At 39.5% G+C, this 22,505-nt stretch overlaps 1 protein-coding gene across 1 annotated transcript in view; it reads left to right on the forward strand.

Annotated features, from left to right (window-relative positions):
- The window catches only part of MED13L (mediator complex subunit 13L), a 295,260-nt gene that overhangs the window by 244,459 nt on the left and 28,296 nt on the right, over positions 1-22,505 (forward strand). Inside the window, 9 exon segments of the mRNA XM_044921070.1 lie at positions 2,389-3,028; positions 3,030-3,118; positions 3,928-4,153; positions 5,159-5,264; positions 5,580-5,704; positions 8,769-8,868; positions 14,092-14,312; positions 14,617-14,822; positions 18,804-19,741. Coding sequence (XP_044777005.1) covers positions 2,389-3,028; positions 3,030-3,118; positions 3,928-4,153; positions 5,159-5,264; positions 5,580-5,704; positions 8,769-8,868; positions 14,092-14,312; positions 14,617-14,822; positions 18,804-19,741 — 2,651 coding nt within the window.

A 22,505-nucleotide genomic window follows, 5' to 3' on the forward strand; every position in this document is an offset into this window, starting at 1 on the left:
AAGAAGTTGTTCATTAAGGGTCCTCTCTGAGCATGTGAGGATCTCTCTCTAGTCTCAGGATAGGTGTGGTATACCAGCTGAATACCTATTTCACTTCTGTTTCTAGGCCATTGTAAATTGTGTAACAAAAAGCCTTTTCTTACTAACATTGATTTCTAAACAGCTCCCAGCCAAGTTATGGGCCACCTTTAGAAAGTAGCTAGGGTAAAATGTTAGTGTATTTAACTTTGCTTGTGCCCTCGTCTTATTTTTGATCCTATTTTCCTTAATCTAGGTTTTTCATCTGTTAAAAATAACCTTTTTGCTGATTTCTGTGACATTTTTATTTGCTCCCTTGAATTATTTTTACCTGAATTGTAAATAAATAGCACTTTTTCTTTAGTCCTCTGGAGTCATTCCTCTGTTTCCTCACCAGATTCATATACCTTCAGGTCTTTTTTTAGTTTTGCATTTCATTCCATGTCTTCCAGATATTTATCTCTAGACATGACTTCTCATATTTACTCTGGTCTTATATTTTGGGGGGGTGCCTTTAAGAAATATCCTTAATATTGACATGTGTGTTTTCTCACAAATCAGGTATCCTGTTGCAGTCATTTTTATCACAATTTTCCCTTTTCAGCCTAGAAATTTTATCAATTATCATTTTTCTTCATTTTATAGATGAATCTTATCCTTGCATTTCACATTGATTTCCTTTGAAATGTCTATGATAGTAATTCTACTTGCCTCATTCTTTTAGCCACCATGTGTTTCTACACTATTTGGCCCTGCTTCTGGTTCCTTCCCACCACTGGACCACCCATATAGTTAGGCTTTTGAGCCTGATTTCCTGCTGCCTGCTTCACTGAGGCCTCTTACCTTCAGAGATTTGCCGTGAGAGTCTATTACTCACTGATGTATCCGTAATTGTAACCTTTTCACAATGTAGCCGAGTCATTAAATGCAACTGAAAAAAAATGACTTTGTAAGATTATCTAGTTTGCAAAAAGTCCTTACTTTGAAGAGGCTACCACAAAATATCTATCAAAGGACTGGTGTGGGTAAATGCTCTGAGAAAATCCAAATGAAAAAGTTTTATGTAAAAGATTCTTCGAACTGTTTTAAAATAAGCACCCTTATAAGATATGATTGAGATATTTTCGGATGAGACATTCATCTCTTAGTGTGCTACTGTGCCCTGGAGATTAAAACACAATTTTTACCTTATTGTCAATAGCCTTATGCTTAAACGACCTTCTTCACAGTCAGATTTTTTTTTTTTTTTTTTTAAGAGTAGCAAAGACTTTAGCAAGAGTCTTTTCAGATTATCTACTGCAGGATTACCAAACCCATTATGGAATGGTCCACTCCTCACACTATTTAATGGCCTTATGGGGCAGTGTGGCCATCCTGCTGTCCGACTAAACCATCCCATTATGCCACACAAATCCGTTTTACTGCCCACTAGGGCACCATTGAGTGTGATTCAGCAGTAATTTAATGCCACCCTAGTGGCCTCAGAGAGTTACTGCTGCACGGGCAGGAGAGCTCACGTTTTTCCCTGGGTGGATTTATATATTGGGAGGAACTGGCTGACCCGCTGTATAACTTTGTTGCACACAGATTAAACCTTGGCATCATCTAGTGGGCCCTTCCTGAGCAATATCTCACACCCATGCTTGCCAAGAAGTATGTTAGGATGTGAGTAGACTTGCTACCCTGCTTAGTACAGATGCATTTGTTGTTTTCATATTCACTCACCATCTTTTTACTTCTAATTTTGTGAGTCTGAAAGACCCAAAGTTGTCTTTTATCCCTTCTTTTTTTGATAAGAATGGCATATAAGGTTTCTAGTCTATTTATTCTGTTAAATATTCGTAGGATCGACCTTCATTTTCTTGTTTTCACACTTTGGGGGAGAATCACATAATTATTTTATTCTCAATTTACAACACTACAAGCTGTTATAAGCCATTCTATATTGTAGTAGAGTGTTGTAAGATAGAAATTGGAAGCTTTATTTCTCTCTTTCTTGGCAAATGATCTCATTACTCTTGGTTTTAAGGTGCATTGTGAATACACATTATCCGAGGCCCTTACCAAATTTGAAAGATTTGGGGATTTTTCAAATCAGTCTTTTGGTAGGGGTTAGCACTGTTAAGTCCATCTCTTACCTGCTAACTTGTGTGTGATTGATTCACAACTTTCCATCAGAGTGTTGGCAGTTTTTAGTCATTATAAAAATAATTAACACTTAGAGTCCTTTTCAGTGATTTGGGGATCTCTTGTGTGCTTAAAAGATATAACCTTGTCAGAGGCATCTGATGCAATAATGTTGTATTGTTACAGTGATGCAGTTATATTTCAGGTGTGTGTTTCTTGACGTTACTTTAATTCTCATTTCAGGCATAAACTTTTAAAACGTTGTGCAGTAGGACCCAGTCGACCTCCCGCAATATCTCAACCAGGGTTCAGTGCAGGACCATCATCATCTTCATCTTTACCACCTCCTGCGTCTAAGCACAAAACAACAGAAAGACCGGAAAAGGGAGACAAACTGCAAAAGAGACCCTTGATACCATTTCACCATAGGCCCTCTGTGGCTGACGAGTTCTGTATGGAGCAGGATACACCAGGACAGAAGCTAGGGTTGGCAGGGATAGACTCCTCCTTAGAGGTGTCTAGCAGTAGGAAGTATGATAAACAAATGGCCGTGCCTTCCAGAAATACAAGCAAGCAAATGAATCTGAATCCTATGGATTCACCTCATTCCCCTATTTCCCCTCTGCCACCAACACTCAGCCCTCAACCACGAGGTCAGGAAACAGAGAGTTTGGACCCGCCATCTGTCCCTGTGAACCCAGCTCTCTATGGAAATGGGCTAGAACTCCAGCAGTTGTCGACTCTGGATGACAGAACTGTCCTCGTAGGCCAAAGACTGCCTCTGATGGCAGAGGTCAGCGAGACGGCCTTATACTGTGGGCTCAGGCCCTCGAACCCCGAGTCGTCAGACACGTGGTGGCACCGTTACCGCCTCCCCCCCCATTGATGATGCTGAGTTCCGGCCCCCAGAGCTCCAGGGCGACAGATGTGATGCCAAAATGGAGGTAAACTCAGAGAGCACTGCGTTGCAAAGGTAAGGCGACTGCGTACCACCCAGCTGATCACCTGTTGACCAAGGCATAGGGTCCTGAGAGGGGCTTTCCTCCTCATCTCCCCATGCTCACCCTTCAGAGCCAAAATGAAAGACGCTTTTCTTCACCATTCTAGACTCCGCATTTGGGAAATGCTAAAAAGTCAAATGCTTTGTCCTTTATGAGGTTTCACACGTGTCGTTATTTAAACATGTTGGCAATATAAAGGTTTCATTGTGGCATTTAGGACATTGGTATTAACTAATTTTTGGCCTGCTGTTAGTCAAAGAATATAGCTTGATGACACTTTCCATATTGTGGTCAGTGCCTTCTTTGTATGTTGACACTTTTAAGGAGGGCTTTGCATGCATTTAGGTATGTATCCTGCATCTAGTAATAATACTATTTTTAGTGCTGTTGAGCTACCCATTATTCTTCACAGTTTACCCAGACCATCTCAGTTAATCTTCACCACAGTCATATTACTACCTTATTTTCATAGCTGAGAAAGAAGCGAGGGTCAAGCAGTTAGTAAATGACACAGATTGAACTTGAACCTAGGTAGTCTGTCCTTAGAGCCCATTTATGCTCTTAACCAGAATCCATGGAATCAGAGACAAAAGCATATTCTTCACAAAGCCCTACTAAGTTTTATTTGTGAACATAATCTCTAAAAGAACTTCTTTAGAGAGAAAAATTTTCTAAGTTTAAGTTTTGCAAATGCTTTAAGTTATAAATGCTGCTTTAAAAAAAAAATCAGTCTTTTTACTTTGTTTACCTTGCTTAAATTGTCATTTATTTTCCCTTTTAGACTCTTAGCACAACCTAACAAACGGTTTAAAATCTGGCAAGAAAAGCCACCCCAGATGCAGCCACTCCACTTCCTTGAGCCATTGCCTCTAGCTCAACAACTTGGAGACAGTTTGGGAGAAGTCAATGATCCATATACCTTTGAGGATGGCGACATAAAATACATCTTTACAGCAAACAAGAAATGCAAACAAGGGACGGAGAAAGATTCCCTGAAAAAGAATAAGGTACTATTTAACAAAGAGAGTGTCCAGCACGGTGTGGGTTTTGATCTATGTCAGTACAACATGTGTGGGAAAATTTTGAGGCAGAATGTTTGAGGTAGTCTTGCCTGATTGCTCTGTCCCCATATTCATGCTCTTGGTACTATTGTATCGAACAACGTATTGTTCCTTTTTATGTCATGGCTCACCTTTGTTTAAAAGTCAGCTGAACATAAATGAAGCCTCATATTTTCCAGGCTATAGCTTGTACGGTGCATGTTTCCTCTCATATGCTAATTCTTGTTGGCCTATGCTCCCTGCTTAATTCTTTTTAATTACTATTCCAAAATATCCAAAATGTAAGGGAAAAAATGCTGATAACAATATCTATTGTTTATTGAGCGCTTAGTATGTTTACGGTACCAAGCGCTTTACCTATATATCTATCTGAATTAATATCAACACTATGCCTAGATTGTGTCAGTATTAATTTTACTGGTTTCATTGTCATAAAAAATGAGTACTGGGGGTGTCTGCTGTCTTTAGCCTTACATTTTAAAACATTCCAAAATACTGGGCCATTTAAAGAGGTACTCTTGAGAATAGAGGAAATAAGACCATTAAAAGAGGCCTGTGCAGTGCAGGAGAATGCTTGAGAGATTCCTTTATAGAGATCTGTCTAGATCCCGAAAGCTTGAACCATAGTTCAGCATCTAAAATGTTGTTAAAGGCAGCTTTTCACACCATGGCAGGTCTGTAATCAAATGCCACCAGTACTGGTTAGGCTAAAACCCACATGGACTCAAGAATACTCCATAGGATTGGAGGGACAGCGTGGGAGTTTTGGGTTCTGTTTAAATTCAGGGGAAAGGACATACCTTTTATTTCCCTTGGTTGCATAGACCATGGTTTATCATACTTGTGCTCATAACAAGTTCCATTCTACCCTCTAATTCTTTGTGTTCTCCCTCATATTCCACACTTTGGGTTGGTGTTCATGTGTTTTGTTTGGCTGAATTTATTATACAGTCAGAGGATGGATTTGGTACCAAGGATGTCACTACACCAGGTCATTCCACGCCGGTGCCTGATGGGAAAAATGCCATGTCTATTTTCAGTTCTGCTACTAAAACAGGTGTGTACAATGATTATTTGCCTCACTTGGATTGTTGCTAAAGTAAAATGCAAGGGAGATGCTTCTCGATTTAGAATTATATTTTTACTGTAATAGCAATAATTTGACCCATCTTTAATTTTTCATAGTTTGTTTTTCAGTTACTTTCAAAACTGATAAACATATTTGGAAATAATTGTCTCTAAATTTAACTGAAAACCTAGGGGAAAAAAAAAAATCACAGGCAGGTCTTGCTCACTGAGATCCATGCCCTCTCCTCACTCCTTTTCTGTGGATGAAGTTGCTCATTCTGCGTCTTTGCCTCCTTTCCCGCAGATGTCCGGCAGGATAATGCTGCTGGCAGAGCTGGCTCCAGTAGCCTTACACAGGTGACAGACCTGGCACCTTCCCTGCATGACTTAGACAACATCTTTGACAATTCCGATGATGACGAACTTGGGGTGAGTCTGCCATAGCGACTGAAACAGAAATCTTCCTACATGGGAGGGCTTAGGTCACTGTTGGAGGATATCCTTATCGTTTGGTCTACTGAATTTTGGGGCCTCTTATTTCAGGTTCAGAAAGTTCTGCAGAAATGTTTGAATACTTTGAAAGGATTCTAAAAGTTGTCAGTGTAGTCTCTAACACCCCTTGGGTTCTCTTTGTTAATGTCTTCTTTTATTAGTTTCTTCCTGTTGTAAATTTTAAAATCTTTCCCATTCAGTTTTTAAATCCTTCTAAATATCATGAGACTAGTAGAAGTGTATTATGTAATCCCTTTAGCTCAGATTTTAAAGATAATGCCCCGTAACTTTTTATTCATCTCATCAGTCAGAACTTAGTCTACATTTTGAGAGTTAAACAGGTTTGATCTATACTTTTTAGGGTTATGGCACAATAGCAGGGAAAAAGGACTTATGTACCTAGAAGTTAAATAATATAAGGCATGATGTGGTTAAAGTGACAGGTAAGAATTATAATTCTTAGGAGAAGAGCTGAGCTGCTCTGAATCAGGAAATTTATGTCCTTGTCCTCCTAACCACCTCTGTACTTTTGGGCAGATGGAAGTACCTGTTTATTTCTGGGGGACCAAGAAATGAGTAAGGTCCTCTCTCCAAGGAAATAAGTTTATCAGTTTATTTTTCTTTCACTTATGTATGTACTTAACCTTCCTTCCCTTTCGTCCATTTCCCATATATTTGTTACTCATTTGATGGTCAGTTCCTTTGTGACGTGTATTGGAGGTTACAAATATTATTATCCCGCCCTGATACTTGAGGTACTCACAGACCTCAGGAGAAGTAGCATGTAAATAAAGTTAAAAATTACTTAAAAATATACAAAAATATATACACGCATGCACGTTTATTACTGTGAGTGCTGTAATTGACCTGCGTCTAAAGATGCTGGACGTTCAAGTACAAAGTGACAGACGAGCAGTGTTTAAGTTAAGGTTTAAAGGTTAAGTAGGAATCAGAATTCTGAAGCCTGTTCTCACTTTAAAATAAAATGTATCTGATTAACAGATACTATACACCATTAGTAATGTTAAGTACTTAGGAGATGATGAGATCATAATGGCCTCCAAGAAAGGATTTGACTTAAAATGTGGAAAGACAGGGTTAGTGAGAGGCAGGGGAGAGGCATTAGTTTGAACCTGGAATGAGCCTTGGTTAAGCAACAAGGATGAACCAGCTGAGGGTGGGGAGCATAGTGAACAGATCATTGGTCTGCTCTCTGAGTGGTGGGTAAAGATTGACAGGGTTAGGAAGGTTTTTGACCGCACTTACGGCTTTGGACTCCAAACTCTGCCTGTAATGTGCCCCTCCGTGAAGGCTGCTGAGTGTGGAACTGACTAGGTAGAAGCCAGTGCTGGTTTTCATCAGTCTCATACACAGAAAGCAGGAGTACTATTCGGTAACTTTGATTGGATTAAAACACAAGGACCGAAATTTAGGCAGTGGCTGTGTGAAGGAAAAGGACGTGACAGTGAGAAAAACTGTAGTACAAGGAAGGACATGTTTCCTTCGTGTGTTGATCCAGGCATCCGAGAGCCTTTTTGAACTTCACTATCTCCCTATACGTCAGGCATTAGGTAGGACTGATTTTTTTTTTTTTTAAGATTATTTATTTATTTATTTGACAGAGAGAGAGATAGCAAGGGCAGGAACACAAGCAGGGGGAGTGGGAGAGGGAGAAGCAGGCTTCCCGCTGAGCAGAGAGCCCGATGCGGGGCTCGATCCCAGGACCCCGGGATCATGACCTGAGCCGAAGGCAGACGCTTAACGACTGAGCCACCCAGGTGCCCCTAGGTAGGACTGATTTTAATGGTCCTTAGGGTTTGGTTAGCTGCTTTGGTGGGGATGGTGGGACGAAACATGAAAAGACAAGGAATCAAAAAGAAGTAGAAAGGGAGGAATAAGAAAGGGTACAAAGTAAGCATTGCAGAGTAGCCAGGGCCTCTTCACAGCCACCATCCCCAGTGATTGTTCTTAGTGCTCAGAGCCATCGTACTTACATCTGTATAAATTGTGTATTACTGTTGGACCAACTGAAGATATGTTTACTTTGGTTTTTGAATATATTCTTAGTAACATTAATATGTGAAGGAGGGTTGGACATTTTTAATCTAATTTTCATTTCTCTAAAATTGTTTCTGCTTTACTCTGATTTCTAGCCTGGCATTTAATCAAGAGAATCGCTTACCTTAGAATTGTTTTTGCTTAATTCATCTTACTGATAGCTGGTGTTGTGAGACTGTTCAAGTTTTCATCTCAGATGTCTTTGAATTTAATTTTACATTTCAACCCTGTGACATTGAATAAGTATACATATGTAAAAGGCCTTCTATTTGTGAGAATCTTTTTTTTTTTTGCTTTGTTTTATCTTGCCACTAATTCATTTGAGTTCTTAAAGATAATCTTGCCTATTAAAGGACTTAATTTATTTTGAATAACAAATCAAAGAAACGCCCTCTCTGCATATTTCAATAATTTTATGTGATAAGGTTATTTTTTATGAAGATGAACAGTAACTGCGGAAATAGGAGCAGAAGATACATGGGATATTTTTTTGTGGTGAAAAATAAAAATACTTTGGGATGGCTTGAGGTCATCTCTTTTAACTGCCTGCTTCCAAACAGAAGGAAAACCAGACTGATAGCCAATTACTCCTTGGAGGCACCATCCTAATTTAATTATTGTGTCCCTGAAACCACTTCTCTAATGACCTGGGAGGAGGAAGATTTGTTTAAGGTCTGTAAGTTGTGCTTTGATGGTGCAGTCTGCCCTTACCAGATCCATGCAGAGAAGATTCAGTCACTGTGGTTTTCATTCTTGATAAGCTTGTAGCCTTCTCCTTGGCTTCACTGTCTGTGGCTATTCCTAGAAGTTCACTTGTGAACACTATGTAAGGAAGCATCTTTATTCCAAAATATCAGTAGGCATATGTTAAGAAATAGTTGACTACTGCCCTACTTAGATGCAAGTGTGTTGCCCTGTTTTAATAATAATAATCTTTTCTTAGGCTGTATCACCTGCACTGCGTTCATCAAAAATGCCTGCAGTTGGGGCAGAAGACCGACCTCTTGGGAAGGATGGAAGAGCTGCTGTTCCTTACCCACCAAGTAAGAAAAGGAAATTGAGCTTTGGCTTACTATTTATAACTTATACCAAATGTTCTCATACTCAGTGGTGCCTTATCTGAGATTCCCCTCTGTTCCCCACCCCCTTTTTTTCTTTTAACAGAGTATTAACTATGAATTAAAACTTGTATAAGTTGGAATTCCTGAGAAGGGGCAGGCAGCTAAGAGACCATTTTAGTTGGAATTTCTTTTGTTTTCAAATTAATAATTAACTCCTACGGTTTAGAATGTGGAAAAATGGGTTTTATGTTTGTTTCTCTAATAACCTTTCTCTAGTAGGATAAATGCTACCCAGTGATTTTCAGAGTGATATTCCAGTATAAGAGCTTGTGAAGATGTTTCAGAAAATTTAATTTACCCAAGGATGAGGAACATTTGCTATTTGTGGTCCTTTTTCTAATTCATACTGAAGTTTTTGTGTTTCATTTTGAGATCAAATAGTTTATTGCATATGATGACAAGAAGAGAAACTTTCTTTTTTTTTTTTTTTTTTTTTTAAAGTTACTCTTCACCCTAGGAAACTACATTACTGTACAAGAGAAAAGACAGGGTAGCTTACATGGATACTCAGGCAGAAACATAATTCCATTGCAAATCATTCTTTAATACCTTCTCATTAACTTCAGCTGGTAATGAGAACAAATTGAGGGGAAAAACCACTATGTCATAGGGATGAGTCAAAAAGTTTTATGAACCTATAAATGTGTGCTGATTTACTCAAATGTAGAAGTGTGAAGTATACAGAGATTGGATTTTGACAGCTTTAGTAGATTCATAGCTTTTTAAAATATGCAAAGCTTTCTCAAGCATGACATGTATGAAAATGAATAATGGTAGCCAGCCAGTTGCTGTAGTTTTTTTAATTAAACATTTTTCTTTTTTTCTTACTCTGCACTGCAGAATTTTGCAAACATGGAATTCACAGATTCAAAGAAACAATATTAAAGTAGATACATATGGAATAGGTCAGATAAATGCATTTTTTCCCTTGTATTGAACCAGTGAACCCTCTGCCCTTTTTGACATTAAGTGATATGTTGTGATGTTAAATGTTAAAACGTCTGATAACTTGTCCAAGATTATTGGACTTAACAACATTGCACTCACACACCATTCTGCTAGTCAGTGTCATTGCCCAGGAAAGTATATGTGTACTCTCTTCTCTTGCTCATCTTTATTCTGAAAATAATTGTTTTCAAAAGGAAGCTACTCAAAATTTTATGATAAAGTACAGGTTATAAAAACTAATTAATATGAAATACAGCAAAAATATAAGCATTAGGAAAATACAGATATAAAAGAGTGAATAAGATCTTCCGATGTGCACGAAGTATACATGGGTAAATGTGTGTATGTGCGTGTATATGTACATATACACAATCTTCCTCCCAAAACATGACCATGAAATAGCATGGCAAGATGTTCTCATCTCTGCAAGAGCTTTATTGTACATTGAGGCGGAGAGACTGACATATTATAAAATTTAGTGTCTAGAACAACACCATTCAATTTAATAGAAATACAGTGTGAGCCAAAAATGAGAGCCACATAAGCAATCTTAAATTTCCTAGTAGTTACATTACAGGAAGTAAATAAGAACCATGTAAAATTAATTTAAATAATATATTTACTTAATATAACCAATAGTGTCATTTTTACATGTAATCGGTATAAAAAATATTGAGTGAATGAATATTTTACATTTTTTTTTGGTACTATTTGGAATCTGTTTTTCTTCTTCTTTTTTTTAATCTGTGGAATATTTTATACACATAGCACATCTCAGTTTGGACAACCCTTGGCTTGAGTGCTCTATAGCCTATGTGGCTAGTGGATACTGTGTTTGAGAGAATAGGTCCATAATTACTCATTTATGTATGTAGTAATGTAATAGTGAAGAAAGCAACACGCAGTAATAACTCGGTTTAATTTGGCATCAAGTCTGTGTTAAGGTAGTATTGTGTGATGATAATACATACAATGGTACACCTCAACTCCAGCCCATTCTGGTAGCTGTTCTCACCTTGCTTTAGCATTTTTAGAAGAAAATTGAACAAACAAGTCATGGTTTTCTATTTTGGAGGACCAGAATGTTTCTCTGGGTTTCTGTCTTCTTTCTGTCTTACCCACTTTGACTCCAGTTCCTTTCATCTCAAAACCTGTTGAGGGTCATATCTTTTCAGAAATTCCTTGTAACTTAACAGCATTTTCGTCTTTTTTCCAGTCAAAAATGGGGAGGGCGGGCTAATTATTATTGGCTTCATCACTTACTGAATGTTTAGATGTTACATGGTGAAGTGTTCACTTCTATGCGTATGTTATTTAATGTGTACAAAAAAATATGAGGTAGATATTATTACCATTTGCAGATGACAAACTTGAAGCTAGAGAGGTTAAGAGTCTTCCTTAAGAATATCTGATAATGGGGGGTGCCTGGGTGGCTCAGTCGTTAAGCATCTGCCTTCGGCTCAGGTCAGGATCCCAGGGTCCTGGGATCAAGCCCCACATTGGGCTCCCTGCCCGGTGGGAAGCCTGCTTCTCCCTCTCCCACTCCCCCTGCTTGTGTTCCCTCTTTGCTGCATCTCTCTCTGTCAAATAAATAAATAAAATCTTAAAAAAAAAAAAATAGCTGATAATGGGGCGCCTGGCTGCTGAGTCAGTGGAGCATGTGACTCTTGATCTTAGGGTTGTGAGTTCAAGCCACACGTTGGGTTTACTTAAGAGATTACTTAAAAATAAAATCTTAAAAAAAAAAAAAGAGTATCTGGTAATAATAGTGAAAGCCACTTTTCTAAAGTGAATCTCTGGCAAGTAGAATCTTATTTTCCATACTTTTTTTGTGTGTTCTCTTTTACCTTTGGTAAAAAATATCAAGGTGGCTGAGGTGTTGAAAATTGAGATACATAACTGTGTTAGGTAGCATCAAAGAATTTGAGTATCCCCAAGTGAGAAACACCTTTATAACATTTCTTAGACAAAATTTAGTAGCCAATTCGGTAAAAATAATTTTTGGTAAAATTTTATACCATAGCCAGAATACTTGTATGTGAAGGAAAGGCTATGTTTAAGTTCATTGTCATTTTAACACAAAGAGAATTTGTACAGTTTATTTTCCAAATATTTACTTGATGATTAAGATCTATAATATAATAGGAGTTTGAAGATTTTATGAGGTAGACTTAGAATTTAAAATGTTATAATATACTTAAACATTAATTTTATGTTAAAATTGACCCATAGCTGTTCTTTGGCTTGGGAAAAGGAGTAGGGACTGAAAGATAAAGGTGATGGATGTATTTCAAGTGGAACCTAACTCAGTATTAAAATCTTTACTCTTGTTTTAGAGAAAACTTACTGATTTCATTGCTGCTACATTTGAAGACCTGTTTTTCTTCTTCAGACTCCAGTGGTTCTCTGGGAGTTTCTGGCTTGGCTTATATCCCTAGTTCTATGAATTGTTACATTCCTTAACGGTAAAATACTGTCCTAGCAAGATGGTGCCTTGAAGATCTACTTGGGGGGTTTAGTTTTTTCTTTCCTCCCCCCCCCCCTTTTTTTCCTTTTTCTCTTTCTTTTTTTCTTGGCAGCAGCAGGCACCATTTTGTCTAATGAAATCTTATACAGAATCCTACTGTAGGGAATAAATGGAAGTGCAGCTTCTCTAATGAGAGGGAAAGTTGGTATCTGAGGTCCCGTCTGTTGGCCTCTTCCTTCCCTTGTCTTATAGATAAGCATCGGAGGCCAAGGGAGGGTAAATTATTCAGAATTATGTAATTGTTTAACTAGGAAACAAGGTAAAGATCATCTCATGCAGAGGTTTTTACTTTTTTCTGCCTCCATATGGTGGAAGCTTCCCTCCCCCCATAAACAAAGGAAAGAAAGTAAGCCTGGTGAGAATCACACATCTAGTTCAGCCATTTAGATGAAGGATCTGAAGCCCCCAGGGAGGAAGTGACCTGACCCGACTGTAGCAGCACTGAGCTGTGGATCCACTCTGGATGTTGCCGCTTTGTATGGCTCTGCCTCAGACTCTAGCCCAGGGCAGAGTGTGGTGTGGTCGTTCTTTATTAATTTGTGATTCAGAAGTAGAGGTCGTATCTTAGTCTAGTCAGTGGTTACTCTTTGCCTCTTTAAATGCTGAAGTTGATAGAAAGAACAATATGATTGGAAATTGGGACATCAGGTGCCATTCCAGAACACTGACTTAAAGGCCTGTCTCCAAATTTGTAAATAAATTTGCTGTACAGGACACCCCCTAGTGGCCAAGTTTCACAACTACAACTTACATTGCCTTACATCTGCTCCTGCATTCAGAATCCCTGCCTTAATGAGCCCCTGCTAATGATGATGGCTAACCTCAGGTATATTAAGATGTTTTTTAAAAAAGGATTGAGAATCCATGTTTTAAGCATTTCTTAAAAGATACTTTTTTTTACTAGTTGGATTTTTAATATATTGTCTTTTGGTTCTAGGTAGGATTATTAAACCTAACTATGAAGTTTCATTTTAATGTCAGTATGGACAGCATTTAATGTCAGTATGGAATCATTTCCCTGAAGAGCAGTGAGTGTGGTAGATTTTTCAAACTAGCTAAGTAATCCTACTACATCTAAACCACCGTTCTACCTCCAACAATTTCTATTTTCTGTAGTATAAATGCCTGATGGATTTTCCATGTAAAATTTGCTATAGGACATTTTTATATAATTCTGAAATATTTCATACATATTTGTAAGCAGAGATAGAACTTTTAATAAAGTTATTCAATCTCATTTCTTTCAGCTTCTACTTATTTTCATCTCCTTATACTCTTAGGCGGTCATTTGTTAGAAGAAAAATGTATGTTACATAGACTTTGTTCACTTAATTAATGTGAAGCCAAATCATAAAGCATCAAGGGGATAGTGGTAAAGTTCCAGAAAAGGATAATTTTCTGCTGATGGCCTTCTTCTTAGAGACTTCCATTACTAATATTCTGTTGTGTAGCTGATACAACCATTCAATTAGCGTTATTTCTGATGGCAGGTAGGGTGCCTGCCTACGAACTGGGATTTGTTAGAAGTCCTACCTGTTAAAATAAATATTGTTGTCTCTTCTCTTCTCTTCTCTTCTTCTCTTCTCTTCTCTTCTCTTCTCTTCTCTTCTCTTCTCTTCTCTTCTCTTCTCTTCTCTTCTCTTCTCTTCTCTTCTCTTCTCTTCCCTTAGCAGTTGCAGACTTGCAAAGGATGTTCCCCACTCCTCCTTCCTTGGAACAGCACCCTGCATTTTCTCCTGTAATGAATTATAAAGATGGAATCAGTTCAGAGACAGTGACAGCATTAGGCATGATGGAGAGCCCTATGGTCAGTATGGTTTCAACACAGCTCACTGAATTCAAAATGGAAGTAGAAGATGGATTAGGAAGTCCCAAGCCAGAGGAAGTAAAGGTAACTGCCAATATATTAATTTTATCAAGGCAGGGTGTTTTTTAAGCAGATTCACATACATCTTCAAAATAGTATTATCTGTATACCATGTATACATAAGTTTCTAAGAATCCTCTGAATTGGATCACGAGGTACATTGCTTGGTATATTAACTATGGTGTCTTGATTAATTTAAAATTTTGGTATTAGTATTTTCTGCTGATTAGATGAGAGAGATACTGAATTCCAGTCATTTTTGTTACTGTTCTGGTGTGTCCTAAGTTGTTCACTGGCATTATCACTGGCCTCCCCTTTGTTGTCCCAGGACTTTTCATATGTGCACAAAGTTCCAACCTTTCAACCTTTTGTGGGATCCTCCATGTTTGCTCCACTGAAGATGTTGCCGAGCCAATGCCTGCTACCTCTGAAGATCCCTGACGCCTGTCTGTTTCGGCCTTCGTGGGCAATCCCTCCGAAAATTGAACAACTGCCCATGCCGCCTGCAGCCATTTTCAATAGAGATGGCTACAAGTACGTGCAGGGACCGCATCATGTTTCCTGCCCCATTGAATGTGGTGTTGATCTTAACCAAATATCTACTTAAAATGATGACATCAGCATAGCATTTGAAACTTTCCTTTCTTGGCCATTCATGCTTTTGTGCACATTATTTTGTGTTGAAAATGTGCATATTTTCTAACTAAATTTTGTGTACACGGATAAACTAAGGTTATTTGCATAGCCAACCGTGGTGTTCGTGCTTATTCAGCATCAGATCCGTGTCTACCACAGAATCAAACACTAGATTGGAGTTGGTAATATTATTTGGATAGTGGTGGTATTTGGTTTATATATTGGTGATCCCAAATGTGCTTACTTCAGGCACTTTAAAATCAAGTGTTAGCATGGACATTTTCTCTGTTGATGACCCCATGTCATATAAGAAAGCAGCAATGGGTGGTATGATACGGAAGAAGGAAAAGGAGGTGTTTATCGTAGCTTGGGCACATATCACTCTGTCAAAAAACAGTAGTCTGTCACAATGTAGATTCAGTTTCCCCTATGATTAATAATTTCTTAATAAAATAAATGCTTTAAAATATAAGGCCATAAACTCAAATTTCTGTCAGGACCAGGTAAACAATGTGGGGATGACATGGGTTGGGGAAAGCAAAAGATTTGGCACCACTGATGGTCACTGTCACCCTGAGGGACAGTAGGAAAGAGCAGTTTGATGGAACTGTTAGGAGTATGCCTTACTCATTTATTCATTCATTCATTCACCCGTCCATCCATCCATCCATCCATCCATCCATCCGTTCATTTTTTAAAAGATTTTATTTATTTATTCATGAGAGAGAGAGAGGCAGAGGGAGAAGCAGACTCCCTGCTGAGCAGGGAGCCCGATGCGGGACCGCATCCCAGGACCCTGGGATCACAACCTGAGCTGAAGGCAGACGCTTCACCGACTGAGCCACCCAGGCGCCCAAGAGTATGCCTTATTTAAAGGGACTGTTTGCTGTGCAATTACAGTGTATTGTTCAGGCAGGAACGCGGGAGACTGGAGTTCTGCACTTTTATGTAAATGTCCTTTTTAAAAATGTTGGTAGCTAATTCAGAGTTACATTTTAGGAGCCAATAAAACAATAAGACAAATTCCAGATCCAGTCTGTGGGCTATATTTGTGACATCACATAAAACCCATCTTGACAAAACCAACTTTAATGTGATAAACAGGCTTTCTGCGTAGGTATGTAGAGTCAGTGTTGGAATGTGAAAAACTGTGATAGAGTGTAGGATAAAAGAACCCAGACTTGGGGAGGTAGAGCTGTGCTGTCATAGGACTCCATTCCTGCCTTTTTTTTGTTTACTCCTGTGTATGACCTTAAATGACCAGCTTACCTGAGTCTTTCCCGTCTTTAAAATGGTATGATCCTGCCTGACTTCCTGCACAAGATTTTTGAAAGGTTCCAATGGTTGTGGAAATATTGTGGCAATAACAACTCACCAGCAGGAGGAAAGAATGTGCTCAGAAGTACCCTGGTGGTGATCCCTGGGCTTGTTTTCGGCTGCCGTGCTCCAGTTGTACCTGAGCTTATTTAAGTAGGGACTGATCTAGTCCAGCAGAGCTGATAAGCCCAGAAGGGTTGCCACACCATTCTCATCCAATGCAGCAGCTCCAGGAACCCATTTGACAGTTGAATTTCTTATACACGGAGACTCCTCAAAAAAGTGACACGCAGCCTTTGCTGTATGATAGTTTAAATAATAAATAAATAATTTAGACCATTGTTTAGATGTATTAAATCTATCCCTTGCCATCCCAAAGATCCTTGGTATTCTCAACTGGTGCTGTTAAGAACTTTCTTTGATGAAGGAAGTGTTTTGTATCTGCACCTTCCAATATGGTATCCCTGCCCTGATGTTGTAGCTGTGCATCTCTTAAAATGTGGCTAGTTGAGACCAAGGTTGAATTTTTAGTTTTATTCATTCATTCATTCATTCATTCATTCATTTACTTATTTTTAAAGATTTTATTTATTTGACAGAGGCACAGCGAGAGAGGGAACACAAGCAGGGGGAGTGGGAGAGGGAGAAGCAGGCTTCACGCAGAACAGGGAACCCGTTCCCCGTTCCCAGGGTCCCAGGACCCTGGGATCATGACCTGAGCCAAAGGCAGACGCTTAACTGACTGAGCCACCCAGGTGCCCCTAGGCTGAATTTTCAGTTTTATTTAAGTTGATTTAAATTTAGCACATAGGGCTAGTGATAACCGTATTGGATAGCACAATTCTAGACTATGTGAGTTCCTTCTGCTGGGGTCTCCATCACCTTGGCCACCCCTTTGTCACACTCAGCACACCAGTGCTCACTTGTTCGACATCTGTCATACTTGCTGTGAGCTAACTTTTCTTCCCCTTTTTTACTGTTGAATACCCAGCACCTAGCATAGTGTTGGTACTCAGTTCATTTTATTGAATGGGAAAAATCAGATTACTATACAAGCTAAACCATTCTTACTACCTAGGGAGCAATTTAATTATTTAGGTTTTCATTTAGTAGTCATAGTTCCTTTTCTGATCTGAACTGTATAATAATTTCAGGGTTTTGTCAAACAGGAAAATTTGAACGGAGTCCAATTAGAGTAAAGATCATTATTACACACTTATTATTTTGGTCTCTGAGGTAGCAGTGATTGCTAATCAAGGTTTCTGGATCATTTTTTATCTGTACTCAAAGATACCACTGTGCTTCAGATTTAGTTTCTTTCTAGTGCTTCATTTGGGTTTTTTGAGCTGGTAGTTTAGGTATAGCTAGTTAAAAATCACAAGAAAATTATTTGAAGAGCCATTACTTTATGACATTCTTCTTCCAAATTATAAGTGAATGAATATGTAGTTTATTGGAAGAACATTAGTTTAAGCACAGTATTAATAGATTTCAAAAGAATATTAAGCATTAGATGAAATCTGTATTCTTTTGATACCTTCAAATTGGAAAGAATGGTCTCATTTGCTGTTTCACATGTACATTTAAGAATGTATATAAAAAACTTTTTTACAATAATAAAACAGCAAAACATTGTAGACACTTTTGTTCTCTGTGTGGCTATTCCGAAAAGAAGTCATTGCTTATGAAAAAATAGATAACACAATGTGATCAGTCTGTGGGAACTAAAAATAATTGTGCTATAGGTAATGCATAGCATATTGAAAATTTAAAATGAACTAAAATTGCCTACCACCCCACAGAAATGTGTTAGAAGTTTGGAAGCTATGATACAATATGTGTACTGTGCAATTCATCTAATTAATACTAAGGTCTCCCAGCTACATATGTGATGTTGGTATTAATTGTAGTGTACTGGCCAATGGGTTTCCTACAGTTGAATTCCTTCATGGTCACTCAGTACTATAAAAATGCAAGCCTAGATAGGACTGTGCTTGGAAAATTAGAAAAATGGCAAATGTTCCTATGTGTTTGATTATAACTGCTTTAGATTCATATATGGATTATGGCCTCAGAGGACAGGTACAGTGGCCGACTTTCAATTTTAAAAAGTGACAAAAATGTAATTGCAGATTAGATGGAAATTTTATCCTATGGTCTTCTAGCTAATTTAGCGTCTGAACTCATGTGTTAAAGTTCCACTTACCGGTTATAGTTTTTCAAAACTACATTGACCAAACCCAGCACCATGTTTTCTTATAAGAACAGTAAAGTTCCCTTGAAAGAGTAAGATGAAGATTGCTTAGATGTGGAATAAGTAGAAGGAAAATGGTGTATTACTCTTGGTGTATGGTGTATTATTCTTCATACCTTGCTTCCTGCTTTCCCATCCACTTTTATTGACTCCTTTGAGTCCTTTTTTTCTTTTTTAAGAAAAAATGGACTATACCTAGTGGTAGCCTGCATAAGTGATAAGAACTGCACAGGCCAGGTGGGGTAATTGTGTGTGTATTCCAGCTTCTCTGACATGCACCCATTCCCGTTTGGTACTGTCTGTTGCAGTAATGTGCCTAGTGTCGGGAGCCTAGCAGACCCAGACTACCTGAATACACCACAGATGAACACTCCGGTGACGCTGAACAGCGCTGCCCCAGCCAGCAACAGTGGAGCAGGAGTTTTGCCATCTCCAGCAACCCCTCGCTTCTCTGTCCCCACACCACGAACCCCCAGGACCCCAAGAACTCCCAGAGGTGGGGGCACTGCCAGTGGGCAAGGGTCGGTTAAATATGATAGCACTGATCAGGGGTCACCAGCCTCCACCCCCTCTACCACGCGGCCCCTTAACTCTGTGGAGCCTGCCACCATGCAGCCCATTCCTGAGGCCCACAGTCTCTACGTCACCCTGATTCTCTCAGATTCTGTGATGAATATCTTTAAGGACAGAAATTTCGACAGCTGTTGCATCTGTGCCTGCAACATGAACATCAAAGGGGCCGACGTCGGGCTCTACATCCCCGATTCTTCCAACGAGGACCAGTATCGCTGTACCTGTGGGTTTAGTGCGATCATGAATCGCAAACTTGGCTACAATTCGGGACTCTTCCTGGAAGATGAGTTGGATATTTTTGGGAAGAATTCTGATATTGGTCAGGCTGCGGAGAGGCGCTTAATGATGTGTCAGACTACCTTCCTCCCTCAGATGGAGGGAGGCAGAAAGTCCCAGGAGCCGCCTATAAGCCTCCTCCTCCTCCTCCAGAATCAACATACACAACCTTTTGCTTCTCTGAGTTTCCTGGACTACATTTCCTCTAACAGTCGCCAGACTCTTCCCTGTGTAAGCTGGAGTTATGACCGGGTGCAAGCAGATAACAACGATTACTGGACGGAATGCTTTAATGCCTTGGAGCAGGGCCGCCAGTATGTGGATAATCCCACGGGTGGAAAAGTAGATGAAGCTCTGGTGAGAAGTGCCACTGTGCACTCTTGGCCTCACAGCAATGGTACGTTTCCCAGAACACATGTCTGCTTTGAAAATTATCTTGGTATGATGGTAAATTATAAACTTTTTTTACTTTGTTATAGGACAGAATTTTAAATTTCATTTCTTAAAAAGAAAAAGAACTAAAGTTAAGAGCTCTGTGGATAATCTTAAATTTAAGGACTGGAGCAATGTTATATTGAAACACGGTTTGAGGAGACTGTTTTGTGAAAACTACTTCTCATATTAATTCCTACAGGCAGCTCCTATGGGAAACTTATGACTGCTACGTATCTGCATCGATGAGAGTACACAGACAAATAGTTGGCACACCTTGCATGTTTAAATCCACCCATTCTAGATCAGTCATCCATGATACTTCCTCATGAAGCCTTCTACCCATTTCCAGAGCATTTTCTCCTTCCTTTGCTTTTCCAGTGTTTTGCATCTCTTATAACAATGATAACAGTTTACTTTGTGTTGTGGTTCCTGAGGCGTGTCACTGGCTCTTCTGTTATTAAAAGCTCCAGTTGATAAATAATCTGTGATGTTGAGCTCTTAAGCGAGCCATGCAACTTGCTGTTCCCTTCCCTTATTCATTCACTATTTATACTGTGATGCATCCTGGGGGATAAAATGACTGAAAGAGACAAGGCACCTCTCTGAGGGACTTTCTAATCTGTTCTGGAAGATGGACATCAGATTAATCAAATAATTATACAAATTAGCATATTATTAGGGTAAACCGTTATAAGCGATGAAAGCGTGGGGTGGGAGGGCCTTCCTAGGCTGGGGATCGGGGAAGACCTCCTTGAAGAAGTAGTAACATTAGAGATTTCAGTGCCAAGTACAGAGTAACTGGCTTAAAGAGGGTAGAGAGCAAGGAATTGTGCCCCAGGCAGAAGGAGCAGCAAGAGGGAAGGCCCAGAGTTATATAGAGCTTGGAGCTTTGAAACACCTGAAGGACTCTGTTTCAAATAAACAAATCTCTCTCTTTTTTTTTTTTTTTAAAAGGGGGGTGGTACCTGGGTGGTTCAGTCGGTTAAGCATCCGACTCCTGATTTCGGCTCAGGTTATGATCTCAGGGTCATGAGATCGAGCCCTAAGTTAGGCTCTGTGCTCAGTGGGGAATTTGCTTGAGATTCTCTCCCCTTCCCCCTCTTCTGCGCCGTCCCCCCCCCCCCCCCCCCCAATAAATAAATACATCTTCAAAGAACTGAAGGAAGCTTGGAGCTGGCTAGATTCCCAAGAGCCATTTGAGACCTGCTGGGGCTGGGAGCCCTAACAAGTCATTGATGGGTTTATGAAGAGGCATTGACATCTGATTTGTGTAGTTAAGAAACAAATAAGCTCCGACTGCAGTGTAAGCTGTGGATGTGGAAATGGCAGGAATGGTGGAGAAACGAGGGGGTTAGTGCAGTGGCTCAAATAAGAAATAATAGCTTGGTTTCTTGTCTTAGCAAAGGAGATGGAAAAGAAGTGGAAACATTCAAGAGATGTTGAAGAAGTAGTCAGACTGCAGGACTTGGTAGTGGGTTGGATTTTAGGGGTCACAGAGAGCGAGATGTTAAGACACCTGGGTTTGTGACTTGTAAACCTAGACAGATAGTGATGTTGTTCAAAGATAGGTGTGCTGGAGGAAGACCAGGTCTGGGGAGAAAGCTCCCTAAGTTGAATTTTGGAAATTTTAAAGATCTCTTCTGAGATATCCAGGTAGAGATGTCAAGTAGACACTTAGGACTTCACGGGCCTGCAGCTCAGGGGAAAGGGAGTAGTTGGCTTGTAGATACTCAGGTCAGGAGCACAGAGGAGGAGGAAAGCTCACTGAGGAGGAGGAAACCTAGAACGACAAGAGGGCTTGGGACAGTTCTGCTGAATTCTATGTAACCAAGTTTCAAGAAAGAGAAGAGTGAGTGGTCAAGAAGCATTAAAGTGCTGCTGAGCTTTTAAGAAGAGGGTTAAACATACCTTTTGATCATGGTGAGGAGCTGCTTCTGTAGAGAGGTGGGAACAGGTTGGGCTGGTGTGGTCGGTTACATGAATGAAACATGGACCTTGCTCTGAACAGCTCTCAGTCTTGTAGGGGAGAAGGTTATATAAGCTTCTTAAATACAATTGGAAATCTGGAATGAGAAAGTATGTTTAGAGGACAGAGATCAGTAGAGTAGGGGATGATAGACATTTTCTGAGTAGCCAAGCCAGGAGACTTCTCGGAGGTGGAGACTTACAAGGAAGTATTCAAGGGTTACGCTCATGTCTGCAACTGCTTAAGTTTGAGCACAGTGCCTTGTACTTAGCAGGCCTCTAATTAAAGTCTGCTGGATGCATTTATGAATAAAAGAAAGTACAGTCTTTCCCCTAAAGAAATGTGGGTGATTATCTTGGGTGGTTCCTTTTACTAGATAGTAGCCTTCAGACAGAAAAGCAGTGTGTGGGTGGATCAGTACTGTCATCTTTGGATATGAAGAATAGCAGAGTCTATTGCAGGGGAGGTGTGGGTTCCAAAGTCAGAAGCTTAGTACCAGACAGATAATGTAAATGAATGATGCCAGAGCCAGATTTGCAAGCAAACCCTCGCCGTGTTTGGCAGTAACACGTTCTCCGCTGGGTGCACACGAGTAGCCACAAAAAATGATGTCTGCTTTTTTCTCTGACCTGTGGTTCTCTTGGTCTGTGATTTTCCAACTTTTCATAGGAGCCATGGGTACAAGAAGTACTTTTTTCTTTACTATAAGAAAAAAAGAAGCCCGGGCTTGAAGATAAAGGCGCTCACCGTTGCTTCCTTC

The sequence above is a fragment of the Neomonachus schauinslandi genome, chromosome 14, assembly GCF_002201575.2.
Source record: "Neomonachus schauinslandi chromosome 14, ASM220157v2, whole genome shotgun sequence".
In the NCBI taxonomy this organism is placed as follows: Eukaryota; Metazoa; Chordata; class Mammalia; order Carnivora; family Phocidae; genus Neomonachus; species Neomonachus schauinslandi.